At 39.2% G+C, this 16778-nt stretch overlaps 1 protein-coding gene across 5 annotated transcripts; it reads left to right on the top strand.

Moving 5' to 3' along the window:
• Positions 1–14385, top strand: FAM151B (family with sequence similarity 151 member B). 5 transcript variants are annotated; one of them, XM_054186197.1, is made up of 6 exons: positions 1–161; positions 269–394; positions 2239–2404; positions 4995–5212; positions 6941–7076; positions 8843–14385. In XM_054186197.1, the coding sequence occupies exons 1-6, from the start codon at positions 143–145 to the stop codon at positions 8991–8993; spliced, it is 816 nt and encodes a 271-aa protein (XP_054042172.1). In that variant the 5' UTR covers positions 1–142; the 3' UTR covers positions 8994–14385. The 5 variants fall into 5 exon arrangements, with proteins under 5 accessions (XP_054042172.1, XP_054042173.1, XP_054042174.1 ...); XM_054186199.1 differs by lacking the exon at positions 1–161 and adding an exon at positions 516–928 and having other exon boundaries at positions 168–394; XM_054186200.1 differs by lacking the exon at positions 1–161 and adding an exon at positions 516–716 and having other exon boundaries at positions 170–394.
• The last annotated feature ends 2393 nt before the right edge of the window (positions 14386–16778 follow it).

Genomic DNA, 16778 nt, shown 5'->3' with positions numbered 1-16778 from the left:
CCGCGGCCATCGCCTCACCGGCCGGTACCAAAACCCGTCGCTATCACTCCCCCGATCCGGAGAGCGCCGGCCGCCCCGCGGGGCCCAGCCCGGCCGCCGGCGCCGCTCCGCCCGCCTCAGCGGGGCGGGGTCCGGCGAGGAGATGGCGGACGAGGCGCAGGGTAAGAGCTGCGCGGCGGGGACCGGGCCTCCCTCCCCTCCCCTCCTCCTCGGTCCGGTCCCGCCGAGCGGCGGTGCTGAGGGGAGGTCTCCCTTGGCGCCGTCGCAGGCGCCTGGAGCGAGGCGGCGGTGGATCACTTTCTGAGGCGGCGGCGCATCCGAGGGAGAGACGCGGCGGCCATCAGGTGGTTCCACGCCGCCAACAGCAAGGCCCGGGCCGGGGAGGCCGCCAGAAGTAAGTGTGAGCCGCAGCCGGCCTGCCGTGCCTCCGGGCGGCCGCCTCGGCCCGACGTCGGGGGGCTGGCGGAGGGAGGCGGCCCGGTGGGGCCCTGAGGCCATCCCGGTTTGTCTTCCAGGCGAGCCCCAGCCCGGGACGGCCGCCGGCCCCTGCGGGCCACCGGGCCAGCAGGACAAGGTGTGGAGGTGATACCCTTTCAGCAGACAAACTTGTTTAGTTGTAAAAAGACAACCAACTTCCAGGCGTACAGGCCCTCTCTCAGGTCAGGCCTTCATATTAACAAAGCCTGTCGTCCCCTGTCAGCAGACCAGAGCCGTGGGTAAGGAGTCTTCTGGTTTCACACACTGGAGCTAAGATTGCCTGGAGTGCTGTCCAGTTTATTTGTTGGCACAGGAGAACACTAAGCCGCCTGCTGCAGATAAAACTGTTGTCTGTGATGTGGTTGTGCTGAGGACCCACCACAGATCCCTCATACGCCAGCCTGGGCAGCAGTGGTCAAGTCGGCCCTGTTCTTTCCAGTTTCATCTCATGGTAGGTCACCCTGTCCAGTCTGCTGACACTTCTGCTTGTGGATCTGCTCTGGAAAACAGAAAATGGAAATGACCTGATTAGAAGTCTGTCTGTCCATCCCTCCCTCTCTCCATCCTCCCCCTCTCCATCCTCCCCTTCCTCCCTCCATCCCTCCTTCCGATGAGGTTCAGTACCAGTGCTGTTACAGGGACAGCGGGCAGTGGAGCACAACCTCAGGGGAACCTGCCGTACCTCTCAGGCTGGCTTTGCCCCGGGTGCCTGCCTGAGAGCAGCAGCTGCAGCACGGTGAGGATCGCTGCTCGCAATGGTTTTGTCAGCGCTCTGCTGCAAAACTTGCCCTGTCTTCCTGAAACAGTTAAGGATTCCCAGGTAGTTTTGACCGTATATGGATGGATCTTCTTCTTCCAGGTCTTTTTAGTATGAAGTTGTGTAATGTTGGGTAATATTTCTTGTATTCTATAGAACAGTTTTATTATTACTTCCCCCCCTATTTAGTTTAGGATGATTAAGGTATTTCAGGTTATTTGTGAGCAGTTTATTTTAGGGAATTTTAATTTAATGTATGTGAATATTGGGGAAATAGTAAATTTATTTATGTAATTTTATATGTAGTTTGCTTTCTATTGGCTGTATAATTATTACCTTTTTTATTATTATTTCAGTATACATTGAATTCTCTGCAAAGCTAGTAGTACTGCCCAGACTCTCGAATGCTTCTCACCATAGGAAGCTGTTTTCAAGAGCTTGCAGCATTCCTAAGATTTCCACTCATTTGTCCTGTGTTTTAGCTACTGTTTTCCTGGCATATGTTTCTGGCTGGCTGGCTGACTTTTTTTTAAAGTTTTGGCTGATACGGGTTTGTCGATTTTGAGAGTGAGACAAGGAGAGTGCTCAGTCTGTGCCAGTGTTAAAATCTTCTGGTCGCCTTTTCCTAAAAGACTCTGTCCGGAGCCCTGTTTTAAGAGGAAAAGATTCGAAATTTAGCAAGAGTGGATTCGCATTTTGGATATTAATTTTGCTGTTCCTCTGAAAAAAAAAGTGATTACTTGGCCAAATGTGTCTACAAAAATCAGTTTTCATGTGCTTGTAGATTTCTAGAGTTTATTGACTAAAGTACCCACAGAAATGCATCTCTTGCTTTGCAGATAGCGGCTCATACTGGGTGATCTTTGTGGAGAGTGTGGAGTGAGATCTAAGTGTGCAGAGTCCAGTGTAGAAAGACTTGCCCTGTAATTGTGACGCTGAAGTGGAGCAATAGTGAAACTATTGGATTTGCTTCTGTTAGAGCATTCATTTTTTTAAATCAACAGGTGATGTTCACATGATAGAAGCAGATGTTCTTCTTCGTGGTGGCTTGGGAGGAAATGGAGATCCTATCATGGCTCACCCACCTGAAACAGACAGCGATAACACATTGCAGGAATGGCTAAAAGAGGTTGTTGACACAAATAAAGGCATCAAGCTGGATTTTAAGAGGTATCTCAAGACAAAAAGATTTTTATATTCTTTGTGTTCTGACTAAGTAACAATTTTACAGGTAGCACTATCTTTTAGCGATGTTAGACCAACCTTTTTCTTATCTTGTAATGCATTCCTTCCCAAACAGAAAATGCAGTGAAACGTAATCGGTATAACTAAATGCATTTCAAGAGTAAAAGCTTCAAAAGTGTTTTAAACTACAAATAATTATTTTATATTCAGTGAATTTGTTACCAAGTTGCTACTGAGCAAAGCTTTCGATAGAGAAAACTGAAATGATAATGCCTATCTGGGAAGCTCCTGTGAGTTTTCTGCTTGCGAAAAAATGTGGGCAGGTTAAATCCTTTTATTGTTAACAAAACCTGTAAATCTCTGCCTGGACAGAGAATGGCAAGGACAAGAGAAGTAGACATTTGTTTGGGTTTATTTGGTTTTGGGGTTTGTTTTTTTTCCTTTCATTTTAGTCAGTGTTTAAATTAATTTAAAAACATCTGCCTCTTATTTTTCCACATGGGATTTCCACACAAGTGCAGTCATTTAAAAAAAGGTTTTTAAAATTATGTTGCATTATCAAAGTCTAATTGCATAAATGCATTTTAAAAATACAAGCACACAGTGCAGCTATAGTCAAATGAGTGATAGAGATTATGATGTTCTTTTGAATAATATTCCTTTGGATACCGTTGCTGAAGTTTTGAAGATTATTTCAACAGCACTTAATAAGAATTATTTTGTGTATTTCTACTCTGTCAGCATGATTGACCCCATAATCACATTTCCTGCTGGCTTTATCTGCAGGAATGAATGTATTCTGCAAAAGGACTTCAGAGTCCCACTTCTAAAATGCCAGAGTCATTCAGCATGGAGTCAGCAATACGTTTGAATTTTCCAAATGCTGTGCAATAAAAACAGTGCTGTCTGGAGTTTGGGTTTGGTTTTTTTTGTTTGTTTCAAGAGATGCTGCTTTGGGCTTTTTTCTACTTCCATTATTTTGTGCTTTGTAGTAAAAAGGCAGATATTCCACTGGCTTTCACAATCCCTTGTATATGTGAAAATGCCATCTATTCTGGCCTCAGACAATGTGAGAAATACTTAAGCGAATAATGTTAACTCAAGCCATCACTAGCTTTTCTCGAAGAAGACTTGAGCTAATGCTGACTGAAAACATTGAGAGGAATTCCTGCCACTCTGCAGCTTTCTCAACAAGACAAAAATTAAAATGTACAAAATGACTTTTCACAGGAAATAACACAGGCAGCCCAGGGTGCTTTTTAGCTTTAGAGATAACCTAATGTACCAGCTGGCTGCCATTCCCATGTGTGGCCACAAATCCTGACACAATTCATCTGACCTCATCATGAGCTAGGTTAGGAAATCACTTGGTACAGAACCACCCCTACAAAACAATGAGAAAAGTTGTTTACCACTTTACATCCCTGAACACACACACACTGCTGCTAAGGCAAGCATCAGCGCTGGTGTAGCAGGTGGGAGATGCAATGGCCTGGGAATTGGGAAGAGATGGTACTAATTAACCATCACCTTTGCTGTTCGAACAGGCATCTGTGCAGCATGTAGCTTGTGGCCCATGTTTGAGTAAGCTCTACCAGTTGTGATCCTCTCCTCGCTCTTCACAGTGCCTTCTCTTCCCCTTGCTTTTCCTGGTGCTCCCGTGACACCCGGAGGGACCAGTTTAGGGTGTTGAACAGGGAAACTAACCCTGCAGAGCAGCACAAAGAATTTTCTGTTGGCTCAGCTCGGTATCAGGTCGCTGCAAAATTTTGAGGAAAAGCTAGAAGATGGCTTATTCTGAGCTTTTCATGACTTGCAGGAGAAAACACAGGTATTAGTAAGGATATCACAACTCTGACCGTAATGATTTTAAATTCCTGAATGTTACATAGAATGGTAATTAATTTGCTGTGAGAGAAAAAAATACTTTCTTGGCATTTATTCCTTTTCCCCATTATTCCACATTTCCTTTCCATCCACAATACTGCCGTTTCAAAAGTTTTGGTGGATAGAGAAAGGTTATTGTTTGCCTTCTAGTTATGCCTTTTCTTTTGATTTGAGGGAATAGTGAGAATATGTGACTTAAGATATTTTGTTAAATGCTTACAAGTGGTGCTACGCTGGTTGCTCAAGTGACTACATCTCAGACTTAATAATTAGCGGTAGGATGAACACCCAGTGGGCAGAATTCTTCATGCTGCCAGTACTATGCCACGGCTTTTGAGCTGTGGAAACATGGAAACAACCACTGCAAAAGTGTTGGAGCCTGCAGTGGCTTCCTTAATTAAAATCCTTCCTAAGAGTTCAATAACATTGAAGTCTTAACAGGTCTGGAGTTAGAAGAGCCATGAGGTAAGACCCATGAAGCAGTCCATATTGGGCAGCAGGGAGACAAGAGGCTTACGGTACTTTACCCCCACAGAAATAGTCACCTTATGGTAGAAAGGGTCCTCAGCATTTGCTCTCTGGCTTACAGGGGCAGTGTCATTAACATACCCATCTACATACATACTGTATGTTTCACATCTTCAACCAGAATGAGGTGTCTCATCTCACCCATGTGTTATTATTATAGTCTAGAAGCTGTACGGCCTTCCTTGGAGCTTCTTGAACAGGTGGAGCAGCAGTTGAGGCGACCCGTTTGGATCAATGCAGATATCCTACCAGGACCTAATGGAAATAGTGCTGTGGTGGATGCAAAAGGGTTCCTCGACACTGTCACTTCATTTTTCCCAAATGTAACCTTATCGCTGGGGTGGACAACTGGCTGGCACCCTGGCAAACACAATGAAGGTAAAGATAAAACATTTAATGCTTATACTGCATAGTCTGTTTCCTCCAAATTAATTTTATAATTGATTCAAAATACATTACATGCCACCTGGTCCGTTCGAAAATAATAGTGAATGTAAGAAGAATTATTTTCTTTGTTGGTCTATATTTGATAGTGTTTTAGAGCAATTAGTTCAATGTTTGAGTTGTAGCGGAACTGTGTAAAAAACTGATGTTTTTGTTGTTACTGAACGTTTTGTATTTTGTTACTGAACTCATTCACACATATTGGGGAATTTGGGGGGGCAAATTGCTCACGCCCTGTTTCAGGTAGTCTGCTCCCTGCATCCTATGAGGATTGGTTTGATAATTGGAATTCTGGCACGTTTCCTGAGCAATAATACATTAGCTGGAAATTTAAAACCCTATCAGTGTGCTTTTGCAGTAGATCACTGAAATAAAATTGTAGGTCAACATTGTTTTTAACATTTCATTTCCATTGAATAATTAAATTTTTGCAATAAATTTTCCAATTTATTGATGTTAGTAACTTCTTTAAGTCTCAGTTTTGAGAATCTAATTGAAGTTTCTTATTGTTAATCCCTAACGTGAATTTAGATCCTGAACATATAAGCATTATTTTAGGGTCCTTTTCACAGGCTTCCTCTCGTAATTCTCACGATGTTTTACTCCAGTGCATGTGCATTTGTATGCAGTAGTGTAGTCCCACTAATATTGTCTGTGACCACAACAGCAAAATTATACACCTTTCTAAATCGCTGATTGTTCATTAGCAAGATTTAATATTGTGGCATGAGGATTTTGTTTTATATTATACAGTAATTTTATTAAACTATATAGTACTTTGTCCAAAGTATTTTCAGTGCAGTAAAGAGTTGCTGGAAATAATGTACTGGAAATACTGTACTAAGTAACCATTTTAATAAATAACTTTATCACCATTCTAAACTTCAGTTTGTGATGATGCTAATTAAGGATAAGACACAAGAAAACCAGCTTATTTGACTGATTTCAACTACAAGTTGCTGTTTGCCCAACAAAATCTGTTTTGTTAAGATTTGGTGCTTTAAGTCTTTTCAAATTGCATATGAGTACTTGAGAAAAAAAATATTAACTCTTTGTCATTGAAGTTAAGACTTTCATAGCCTGTAGAAATAAGAGAATATTAAATACTGTTTTAACTAGCTTCAGTGCTTGTAAAAATCTCAACAGCAGGCACTTGAAACGTTTCACAATGCTTAATTTTAGCAATTTTGATGTTCAAAATGTTTTACATCCTTCATTTCTCTATAATTTAAAAATTCATTGAATTTTTTTCCAAATTTTTCAAAATGTTTCCATTTTTTAGGCTCACTTGCAAGTTAAAACTGGTCCATGTTGAAGTCAATGGTAACACTGTTTTTTAAGAGAGAGAGCAAAGATATAATTTCCTGCACGTTAGAAAATGTCACATTCTGTAGCTTTATGTAAAATAACACTGCGATTAATAGAAATAAAGATTTTCAAAGTAAATTTATTTTTTCATATTAGTATTGTTTTTCTCCTCTGGGACAATGACATTTTTTATTTATAACAATTTAGCAATTTCATTGCAGAGTTATGTCACTTTCACAAAACCCATGTTCACTCTTGTATTACCATGCAGCCTAACCATTTTAGAATTTATTGTGCCTTTATAGAGGTTGTATTTGTGAAGAATTCTTTTTAATCAAATGGTCTTTCATGTAGGCTATGACTGGGTGATGGTGAAAGAGATGGCTCAGATATGCAGTACGCTTTCCCAGCCTGTAACGTTCCCTGTAAGAGCAGCGTTAGTACGACAGTCAATATCTGAGCTGTGCTGGTTAATCCAACAGTCGGATAGGTAAGTTTGAGGGCCTTTATTTTTAGCTGTCCTTATTACAAAGGCACATAATTGTTTATATGAAATATAGCACAGTTATGTGTACATGCTTATCCCAATTACTTTGAAAATATTTTTTCTTCTAGATTATCCCTTCAGTTCTTTAATTCCTTGAGTTCCTTCAGTTACATTGTGTTGTCATACAGAAACGGTCACTATAAATTTCTTTAAAATAAGAAAATCCCAAAAGCCTCTTCTAAAATTACTTATTATAGTAGTGAATCTTGTGTAGGTTTGTAATCCAGTTGCACTATAAGCATTTTGTAGGACTAATGTAGTTAAATAGACCAAGTAGCTGGATGTTGCAATTTGGAATAATTATATTTAAATATTTAAACTTCATAGGTACTTTTTATTGGATTCAGTATTTATATTTTCTGTAATAATGTGACATAAAAACATTAAAGGTGGTTTTTAGGTTGGAAGTCAGTGAGCGTGCTACAAAGCTGTTTTTGCTTATGTACTTGAAATACATTCAATGGTTTCCAAACACTGACTTAATGTTTCCTTCTAAAAATAGTTCTTACAAACGCATAACAATTTCATAGAAAAAATTTATTTACATGTAATAGAATGAGAATAAAGCCTGCTTTGTATATAATTGTCTTTTACTCATCTTTTTCACTTACTCTGCCTACCTGCACTTAATAAAGTTCTTCCTTAAGCACCAACCACGGTCAAAGCTCAAGACGGAAATGTTAGGACAGTGACTTGTATGGAAAATTTCTAAGTAATTAGAGACAACAGAGTAGAAAAACTATAGGGTTTTTTTCTTGTTTATAGTGGTGAATCAAGAGATAAATTAGAATTGAACATTTGAAACTGGGAAATTAATTTCAAAATATAGTTACGTTAAGAGTACGTCTTGTGAATTGTGCCATTCTCGAATTTGTCCTCATTGGATACAAGCATTATTCCCACTGAAATACTAGTATTTTCTCTTTTACCTCAGCATAAAAATCATGATTTTTTTCTAGTGACATGATTAGAGGAAAGAAATTGCTGAGCCAGTTTTGCTGACATGCAACTAAATTCTGGTCTACCTGTATTTGAAATACATACAGTTTTAATAAACAAAGGGGAAAATTTAAGTATTTGTCACATGGAGATTGTGGAGTGTAATGCTTTTAACTTTAAATGATACTTGGAAGTTTTCAGGTTTTTTTAGAGTTACAATAACGTCTGTGCAATTAATGAGAAAAGTACAGAAATTACATTCAGTTAATCAGATGGCATAACTACACATCACGTAGGTGACAAAACATGGAGTATGAAAATCAGCTATAACTGAGATTGCCTCATATTTTCTATTATAATGCTCCACATGTAACTGTTTATAACTTTGTCAAACTTTAAATGCTCAGACTGATAAATTCATTTGCTGGACATCTGCCTAGGATTTTTTATTTTATTCCTTGCTAGGTTTGGCACAACAGTTCACACAAGGACCAGAATACAGATAAATGGTTTTGGGTGGCGTACGATTGTCCATCTTAAATATTTTGCAGTCCTCCTTGGGAAGTTCTAGCAAGTTTAGCTTTAGGAGCAAGAACTTGAAGTTTGACTGGAGCCAAATTGTGTGACTTAGCTCTGTAACGAGGAAAAAAATATTTTTAGGAGCTTATTAGTGCAATGTATTTCTGTTGTATGTGCTTTATCTTAAGATAACATACTCTTTTTTCTCTTTCTCTCTCTCTTTTTTTTTTTTTCCCCTTTTTTTGATATAGGTACAGCCTCACTGTTTGGACAGGGAAGGAGGATGTGTATTCTGTAGAAGATTTGCTTTACATCCGAGAAAACTTTGATAAAAGTAGGGTTTATTATGACATCTTAGAGCCCCAAAATTCTGAATTCAAAAAAGCCATAGGAGTAGAATAGTAAACACAAAGCAGGCAATCTCTCACCTTATAATACTTAGCTTCTTTAAACATGAAGATTTCTTTTTCAGGGAAATACATTTTCCTTCCCAAAAGAATTGTATAGAACACAGCTGTGGTTATTGGAGGAGTTTTTATATAACACTTGTATTGAAATGCTTATCAAATAGAAATCTAATGCCTTCTTTAATAGGTCAGAATTGCTGCTTACTCATCGTATGCACATTCTCTCTCATTCACCCGGTGGCGCGTGGTAACGGCTACTCACGTTACCTAAATATACCAATACTTCTTCCCTGCAAGCACCTGAAGGGGAGAGTGGCCCCAGCTGATATTTCTGGACCAAGGTGGTTCGCTACGAACCGCTTTTGTGTAAGACAAAGTCTATGGGACACTCTATCTCTACCAAAGCCTGCTTTTGCTTTTTATAGGGGAGGACAAGAGTCAAGACCATATTAAGTACAGAACTATGCACTTCCCAAAGGGTATTTTTTTGTAGCTCATCTTGATACACTATTTTTAATGCCATTGCGGTTGATAATGTTCTCACTCCTGGTCAACAGATGAGTCTGTATGCTAGACGTGAAGAGTGGGATCTCTGATGCTACATACTCCATTGAGAAAGAATGGCTATTTTTACTGAATTAAAACTAATCAGGTTCTCTGCAATGTGGTAATTGTGCATGTCACACCATGTCTTGCCTCCATGCTTTCTGAGCCATCGGCGACATAGTCCTTGGATTGTGAGAGGAGCTGGAGTTGTAGCTGCACGGCAGGAGGTGCTCGGGCAAACAGAACCCCCAAAATGAAGAAAAATCCTGTCCTGTACATAGAGCACAGCGATGGATTACAGGGAGGTACACATCAGAGACAGCATTAAAAGAGCTGTAGTGTTTTGTAAGAGAAAAGTGGTAGTTCTTTCAAGAGTTTGAAACGAAATTTTAACAGCAGTTATGTAAAATGTTCTGCTGCAGTCTTTCTGAAGGCCAGAGGCTCTAAGAATGAAATAGCTGTACAGTGATTAGTACTTACATCAAAACCTGTACATTTCTGTGATGGAACAGTTGTTTTCTACAATCCCCTGGTTTGTGCATCTTTTTAATTCTCAGAATACAATTTCAAAAATTTTCAAAAGTTGGACTTCCCTTTGAGGGAAAGTAAAGTCATTGCAACTCTGTGTATCACCTGCAGGAAGAGTCCAACCTATTTCCTTTTTAAGCATTTTTTTGCATCTTTCACTTCTGCGTCCCTTAAAATAGAGATATTGAAATCTGTGCAGATTGAGGCACAAGCTGTGTGTTGTTGCCTTCTGCCAAATGTTACAAAGTTTTTTTTCATAATGACAGAGATCTTGATTTCTAAATGAAAGCTGATGCTGTGAAGAGGCATTACCCTGTCCCCTGTCATCCTCTTGTCCTCCTTTTCCCATCCTCTCACGTGCTTCCTGCAGGAGTTGTGTGAACTTTGATGCTTTCCACAATACTGTCCAGGCTGTTAGTACTAAAGAGTTAATTAGGGCAAATTTTGCTTATTACATAGCATTAGTACAACTGTGATAGAAAAGTTAGTTATATTTCTTAATCCTAAATCTTGAAATATGATGATTTCATGCAGCCATTAAAATTCAGGATTGCTGACCTACGCTCCTTTGGCAGGTTTATGTAATAATTGGTTTGTGTTCTTGGGGGGCAAATCTTTCATCATTTTTATTGTCTAATAAGATATAATATACTTGGATTAAAATAGGAAATTTTTTTCTAAATAAGGAAAAAAACTATCTAGTTGTACTTGGAATAGTTAAATAGAGTACTTAATTTAATTTACGCAGTTGATGTGAATCGCAGTTACCACCAAAAGGTCAAGTTGTCAGTGCCATTCCTCTTAATGAATGGGGAGAAATGACGTATGTTTCAGTTCGCTGTGACAACATGATCTGACTTGAACAGATTTGACCTCTCAGTTCTTCATAGCATCTCTTTCTTTGAAGTTTGCGCGTGCATTTTGCTATACCATGGCAGGAAGCGAGATTAACTATTTCCCAACTGACCATAACTATGTAAAACATATCAAGTACTTCGAAGACCCTTTTCTAACCCAGATCATTTTGACTACAACAGGTTCAGGAGCTATTGGATGACAGGCGTGCTGTCAGATACGATCATGTGGTATCCTTGTGACCCTTTCACCTTACTCCTTTTCAGGGAAAACAGGATATATAAATGACCAAAGCTCCAGTTAAACCCAGGTTATAGACATTGCTTTGAATCTATAGTACATACAATAAAGTAGTAGGAAATAGTATAGTTCAGAGGTTTTTGTTTTCTGGGATATACCATTGAACAAGAACCACTTCGGGCCATCAGCCAGCTTTTGGAATCAAACGCAACACAGCTGCATTAGCCAAAATGAGTCAGGCAGGTGCCTGGATAACAGAATTTGCTTTTGAGGGGCATAAAGGACATAGCTTGAGGACACACCGCTGTAGCCAGGTCCATTTATTGAGTGAAAGGTGCCATTAAAGAGCATTGAGTTCTTTGTATTAATTCTTATTGATCACTTTACTAGCTCTAGGCTTAGTCTAGCTTTCTTTTCAGGATATTGGTGGTCATTCAGAAGCAGCAATACTTTCTAGCCATATATTTATTTCAAATAGATTTAAAGTCAAGAGTATCCCATTGTCCTTTTGTTCCACAATTTATGTGAACATTTAGGGCAGGGGTGGACTCCTAGGTCTTGTTTCAGCTCCGTGTTGCAGGCCGTTGTATTTATTGACTTAAGGGATTTCGTCTTTCAGTTCGTTAGCCATTTTTGCGTCCACACTGGCAGACTTTTCTGTTATTTGGAAACCTTTTTCCCACTTACCAATTCCCACCTGAAGTATTGTTAAAACTGGTTAAACTATTAAGTAAAAAATACCAGCCAGAGGTATTAAGGGTGCAGACATCATGGAAGAAATATCAGTGAGTAATACATGTGGGTATTCAGATAAAATTAAAAGAAGACATGATCTATATTACAAGAAAAAAATAATTAAGGCAACAAGACATGTGAAACTAGATTAAATAAAATGCTAGAAATGAATTATATGGAGCATGCTTGCAGTGACAAGGTTTGACTGTGTGGTGAATTTGATTATTCTGTATGGATTCTCCTATATATCTGAACTCCTGTATGTATTTTCTACCTATGGATTTCTGTTAGTTTCCTGTGAAGTCGTTTGTGGTGTTTATGTCAGTCTGGTCTGACTTGCACGTAAATAAATTAATTTTAATTTGTTTCTCTGTTTTCATGCCAGTCTTCGTACAAATGCTCTCCTTCTAAAATAAGATGTGTTAGCTGTGGGGCTGGCAGTAAGATAATAAAGGGGAGAAGAGAGACAGCTACTTACTCTGTTGGAAAGGGGGCTCTGTGGCAGGTCTGTGTTACTCTAGCTGTTGCTGTCTTTTTTTTTAAAACCTTCTCTCAGTGATCTGTTCCTTGTACTTAAAATGTTTAGAAGCTATAAATTCTGCCGCTTCTTTGTGGAATCATTTTCTCTGTCGGTGTTGCTTTGTGTCTGTTGATATCTTTCAGAGAGGTTTTTAGACATAATTGTCCTTGTTACATGAAAAATCTGTTAATTTAAATGAATTAGATATTGTTCGGGATGTCCAGGGGAGTTAACCAATTAATAAAATGTTTCTAATTTGCTGCAAGTGTAGTTCAAGCCTCATGTTTGTCTGTGAATTTGACGGAACTGACTAAATAGATAAAATAACACGTTACAGAAGAGAATTGACATCATTAGTCCTGCACAACTACTCAATAATATCCTGCAGTAAGATGTAAATATGATGAAAGGAAAACAGAAGCTGCTTTTCTGAGGTTTGTGTTGTTTAAATGCGCTGTGGAATTGAAGAAAATGCCCCCAAAGACATGCATTTTAAAAACCAGTTCTCCACCTTCAGAACTCATGTGAAGAATTACTCAGTTTCGGCCTACTCGGACTGCAAAAAACGCCAGTCGTCATCTTCAATTAAAACCTTGACATTAAACCCTTGTATGTTTTATTTATCAGCCAGCTGCCTGCGACCAGGCCATTTGCTAATGTTACTGCAGACTTATTTCTGCACTGTCCATTAAACCCTCTTTAGTGTTTGAGTCCGAGCACTGTAAAGCTTTTCACCTGTGATTTTTATTGTGCTTTGTTTGGGTAATGAAGAATTTGATTCGGCACCTGGCCTGTGCTGTCTTTTTCATATGGGCAGTGTCTGTGCAGCCGCCAAGGGAGGGTGCCTCTGAACCCTCCCAGCACCCTCCTGCAGAACTGGGTTTACACAAACCTCCACCTCTGCAGCCCACCACCAGGAACTCGTGATCCTGGTGATTAAGAAGACGGAGTTAGTGAATTGCGCAGAAAGTCTTCATACCTCACTTAATAACTCTGTGATAAAATGGCCCTGTCCTTCCTTTTCTTTAAGAAAAAAATACAGAAATCACAGTGTTGGGGAATTAAAAATGTTTGGTCTGTTTTGGGGTTGGTTGGTTTTTTAAAGGTTAGGGAGAGCCCGTTATGAACTGCATCCTACATTATATCCAAGAGTCAAGGGAGCTTTTCCATCAGTTTCAATGTTCTTCTAAAATTTCTTCTAATTCATTTAAAATTTCTTCCAATTTTCAGAGTGTATTTCTTTTAATAAGGGTAAAACTACTAATGTAAGGAAAGATATTAGGAGGCATTTTAACAGTTGTTTAAAGAAACATTTATTCCATAAACTCTGTTAACCAGAAACCTTTTTCTACCACAAAACTAATTAATTATACTTTTTTTCATTAAAATTGTGAACCAGTTTTTTTTCATTGTTGTGTTTTGATGCTCATGGAGATCTTTATTCTTTAGTTTGTTCACCTGTTGTTGCAGGAATATCCGTTTGCCCGTGCAGTGTGGTTCCCTGATGCCCAGGCTCCTCTTCTGTGTATTAACTTGTTATATTTACTGTCAGTTTTGCCGAGAGTTTTATCTATGAATCTCGTACTAACCCAGGAGCTGCTACGCAACAGCCGAGCCAGGGTGCTGTGTTAGTCGTTAGTTCTTTGCCTCTTGTTAGGGCTCTGCTGGATGAGTTTTGGTGTACGCCTTTGCGGTGAAGTGAGATGTTACTACCATCTTCCAGCTACTTCTGATACGTCTTTTTACTGTAAATCACGGTAATTACCTTATTATTACTTTTTTAGTACAATGGTTAAAGAAAATACTCACTGCACGCTGCAGTTACTCCAGATTGCACTGGGGTGTCGAGGTCTGTGTTCCCTTGCACCGGACCAGTTGCTTCTGGCAGACGGGTGCAAGGAGCAGCCGAGGATGACACCTTGGCCTGCCACAGCAGAGGTGGTTCATTAAATCCCCGAATAAGGAAGCATTGGTTTTGATTTTGCTTCCAGTAAAATTAAAAGTACTGTACTCTCATCTTCTGAATTTTGAACATCTAAATTTTTGGGGCAATTTTATGTTGTTTTTTAATATCTTTATGTTTTGGCTTGGTTCCCTTGAATTTTTCAGTGATCCTTCTGTCATTATAGCTGTTGCTTTCACTGCCTAATTGCAATTCCTCTCATTGCTGTAGCAGAAAAAAAATGGCATATGCAAATTCAGAATCTTAATCAGGATCTGACCAAGGAGAATTAAAATATGTTTTTAAAAGGTGTGCTCATTATTGTGTGTTTAAAATGTACATACAGGTCAAGTTTTCATTGTAAAATGGACTACCTTTTGAGAGAGAAGGCTGTAACCCCTGTATCCGTGGCAGCTTGTGAAAGTGTTCAAAATTGCTAGCTGGTGCCTTCAGGGAAAAAATACAGGAATTAATTACAGTTCATCGCCATGCATCTGCATCTGGCTTTGAGAAATTTGGGAATAAACATTACTGCATACAATTAAAAAAAAAATACCTTCACTGTTCAAGTTCTTACCATGTCTTTTAAATGGCCGCACATAAATTCACTTTTTCTGCTTGGGACAAAACCTCTGAATTAACATTGGATCTACAGTGCGGTGCTAGCACAGGAGATGCCATCTTTATGGTTAAAGTTAAAATAGGGGTTTTGACTTCACGTTGGTAGCACGGAGTCCTCTGGTGCCTCCTGAAGTGTTGAACTGTTGATACCTGGTTTTCCTGAACCCCAGCTGGGATGAGCGGTATGGCCGAGGCAAGCCCTGCTTGGAACTGGAGGTGGGATGGGACCTCCAGAGGTTCCTTTCAGCCTCAATTTTTATGATTTAATAACACATTTCACCTGCTACACCGTACATACTACCATAGAGCACTGATATGGCTGCAGGGAGAGTTTTAAGTGACCTACTGTCATCTTTGTTGAGCTTTAACAGATACTTGCAAGGAGTTTAAGTAAAGAATTTGTACAAATTACAGAGCACCTTGGTCCCTAATCAGAGTCCTCAGGATTCTGAAGCCCATGCTGTACCAGCAAAAAGAAGCGAGCTTTTGTTTTACGTGTGTGAAACGCTAAAGCCAAGGACATTCCTACGGTGTCTGCGCTTTCTTTCAACCAGCTACATGCACCATCGGCCAAGGAGACGCCTGTCTCAGGTAACGGGTGTCCTTTGAAGAACAGGAATTCTGCATATATATTTTAAAATAAGGTTAACTTGTGTAAAGGAGTATAAGACCTACTTTCTTTTGAAAAGGATTAACAGCTGGGTATTTTATCAGAACAATTAATCATAAAAATTGGAATTTTATCCCTTTCACTCTGTGGAAAAAAAAACCCACCTTGAGTTTTCCTAAGATGTATCCTTATCAAACCTGATCTCCTTGAAGTTATTGCCATGCCAGTAACACTTTAAGGTGAAAATGTGCAGCTGGGAAATATTTCACAACTGGCATTTCTCCCTCTTAATTCTGGATTTCAACATTAATTAAAAAAAAAAAAAGCTTGTCCCTTTTATCAATACAGTGTTAATGTTTTTAGTAGGACGTCTGGTTGTGACTAATGTTGGCCTTTCTATAACAAGCCACGCTCTTGTTATATAAACAAAATAGCCAACTAATGGAATAATGGCTTACTAATGCAAGGATCCATTTATTTATGAATACCTCATTTTAGTTGGAAAATTAATTAGTTGCACTGCATAACAGACGCAGAAAGATGAAGGTCTTATTAAGGTTTGATGATGGGAAAAAAGAGGAATTTAATGACTGGTTTAGTTTACTATTTTTCTTGCGTAGCTGCATCAAATTATGGCAATATTCTTCTGGAAGTGCTGCATAACTGTAGCAGACAAAAATCAAGACAGAGCAACTCCAAATGCCTTTCTTCTTAAAGCAAAAACAGTGCAGAGAAGGATACTTTGAAGACTGTCCTTTGAACACCACGCCTTAAACACAACCTTGAAAACTGCTTTTTTACAGCATTCTTGTGTAGTGGCTGTTCTTAAATTTCTTAAACCAAAATATGAAGATTTTTAGATGATCACTGCTTTTTTGTGAGGCCACCATGATTTGTCTAGAGGTTACTTTCATTGCACGCTTTCACAGCATTTTGCAGAGAAAATGAAAACCAACAGGAAAAAAAACGTTTTTCACCTTTCTAAATTCATCACGTAGATTCAAAAATCAACAATCTCCCAGGCAGTGTGTTTTACTGAAAGCTGTAACTTATGTTGGCAGGAGCGCTTGCTCACAGAAATGTCACTTCCATTTTATATCGTTTAAATGTTTAAGGATTTTCTGCCATTAATCTTTCTATAAATTAGCGTGGACAAGCTTCACTCATTTCTCACTGTACGGTG

This window comes from Rissa tridactyla, chromosome Z (genome assembly GCF_028500815.1).
Source record: "Rissa tridactyla isolate bRisTri1 chromosome Z, bRisTri1.patW.cur.20221130, whole genome shotgun sequence".
NCBI lineage: Eukaryota > Metazoa > Chordata > Aves > Charadriiformes > Laridae > Rissa > Rissa tridactyla.
The sequence above is the reverse complement of the archived record's forward strand: the minus strand, read 5'-3'. Positions and strand labels throughout refer to the sequence as shown.

Excerpts from the sequence above, each read along its gene's own strand:
- FAM151B (XM_054186197.1), top strand. Across the intron at positions 395-2,238 it reads GGCCGGGGAGGCCGCCAGAA|GTGATGTTCACATGATAGAA; the intron begins GTAAGTGTGAGC and ends TTAAATCAACAG. Across the intron at positions 2,405-4,994 it reads ATCAAGCTGGATTTTAAGAG|TCTAGAAGCTGTACGGCCTT; the intron begins GTATCTCAAGAC and ends TTATTATTATAG.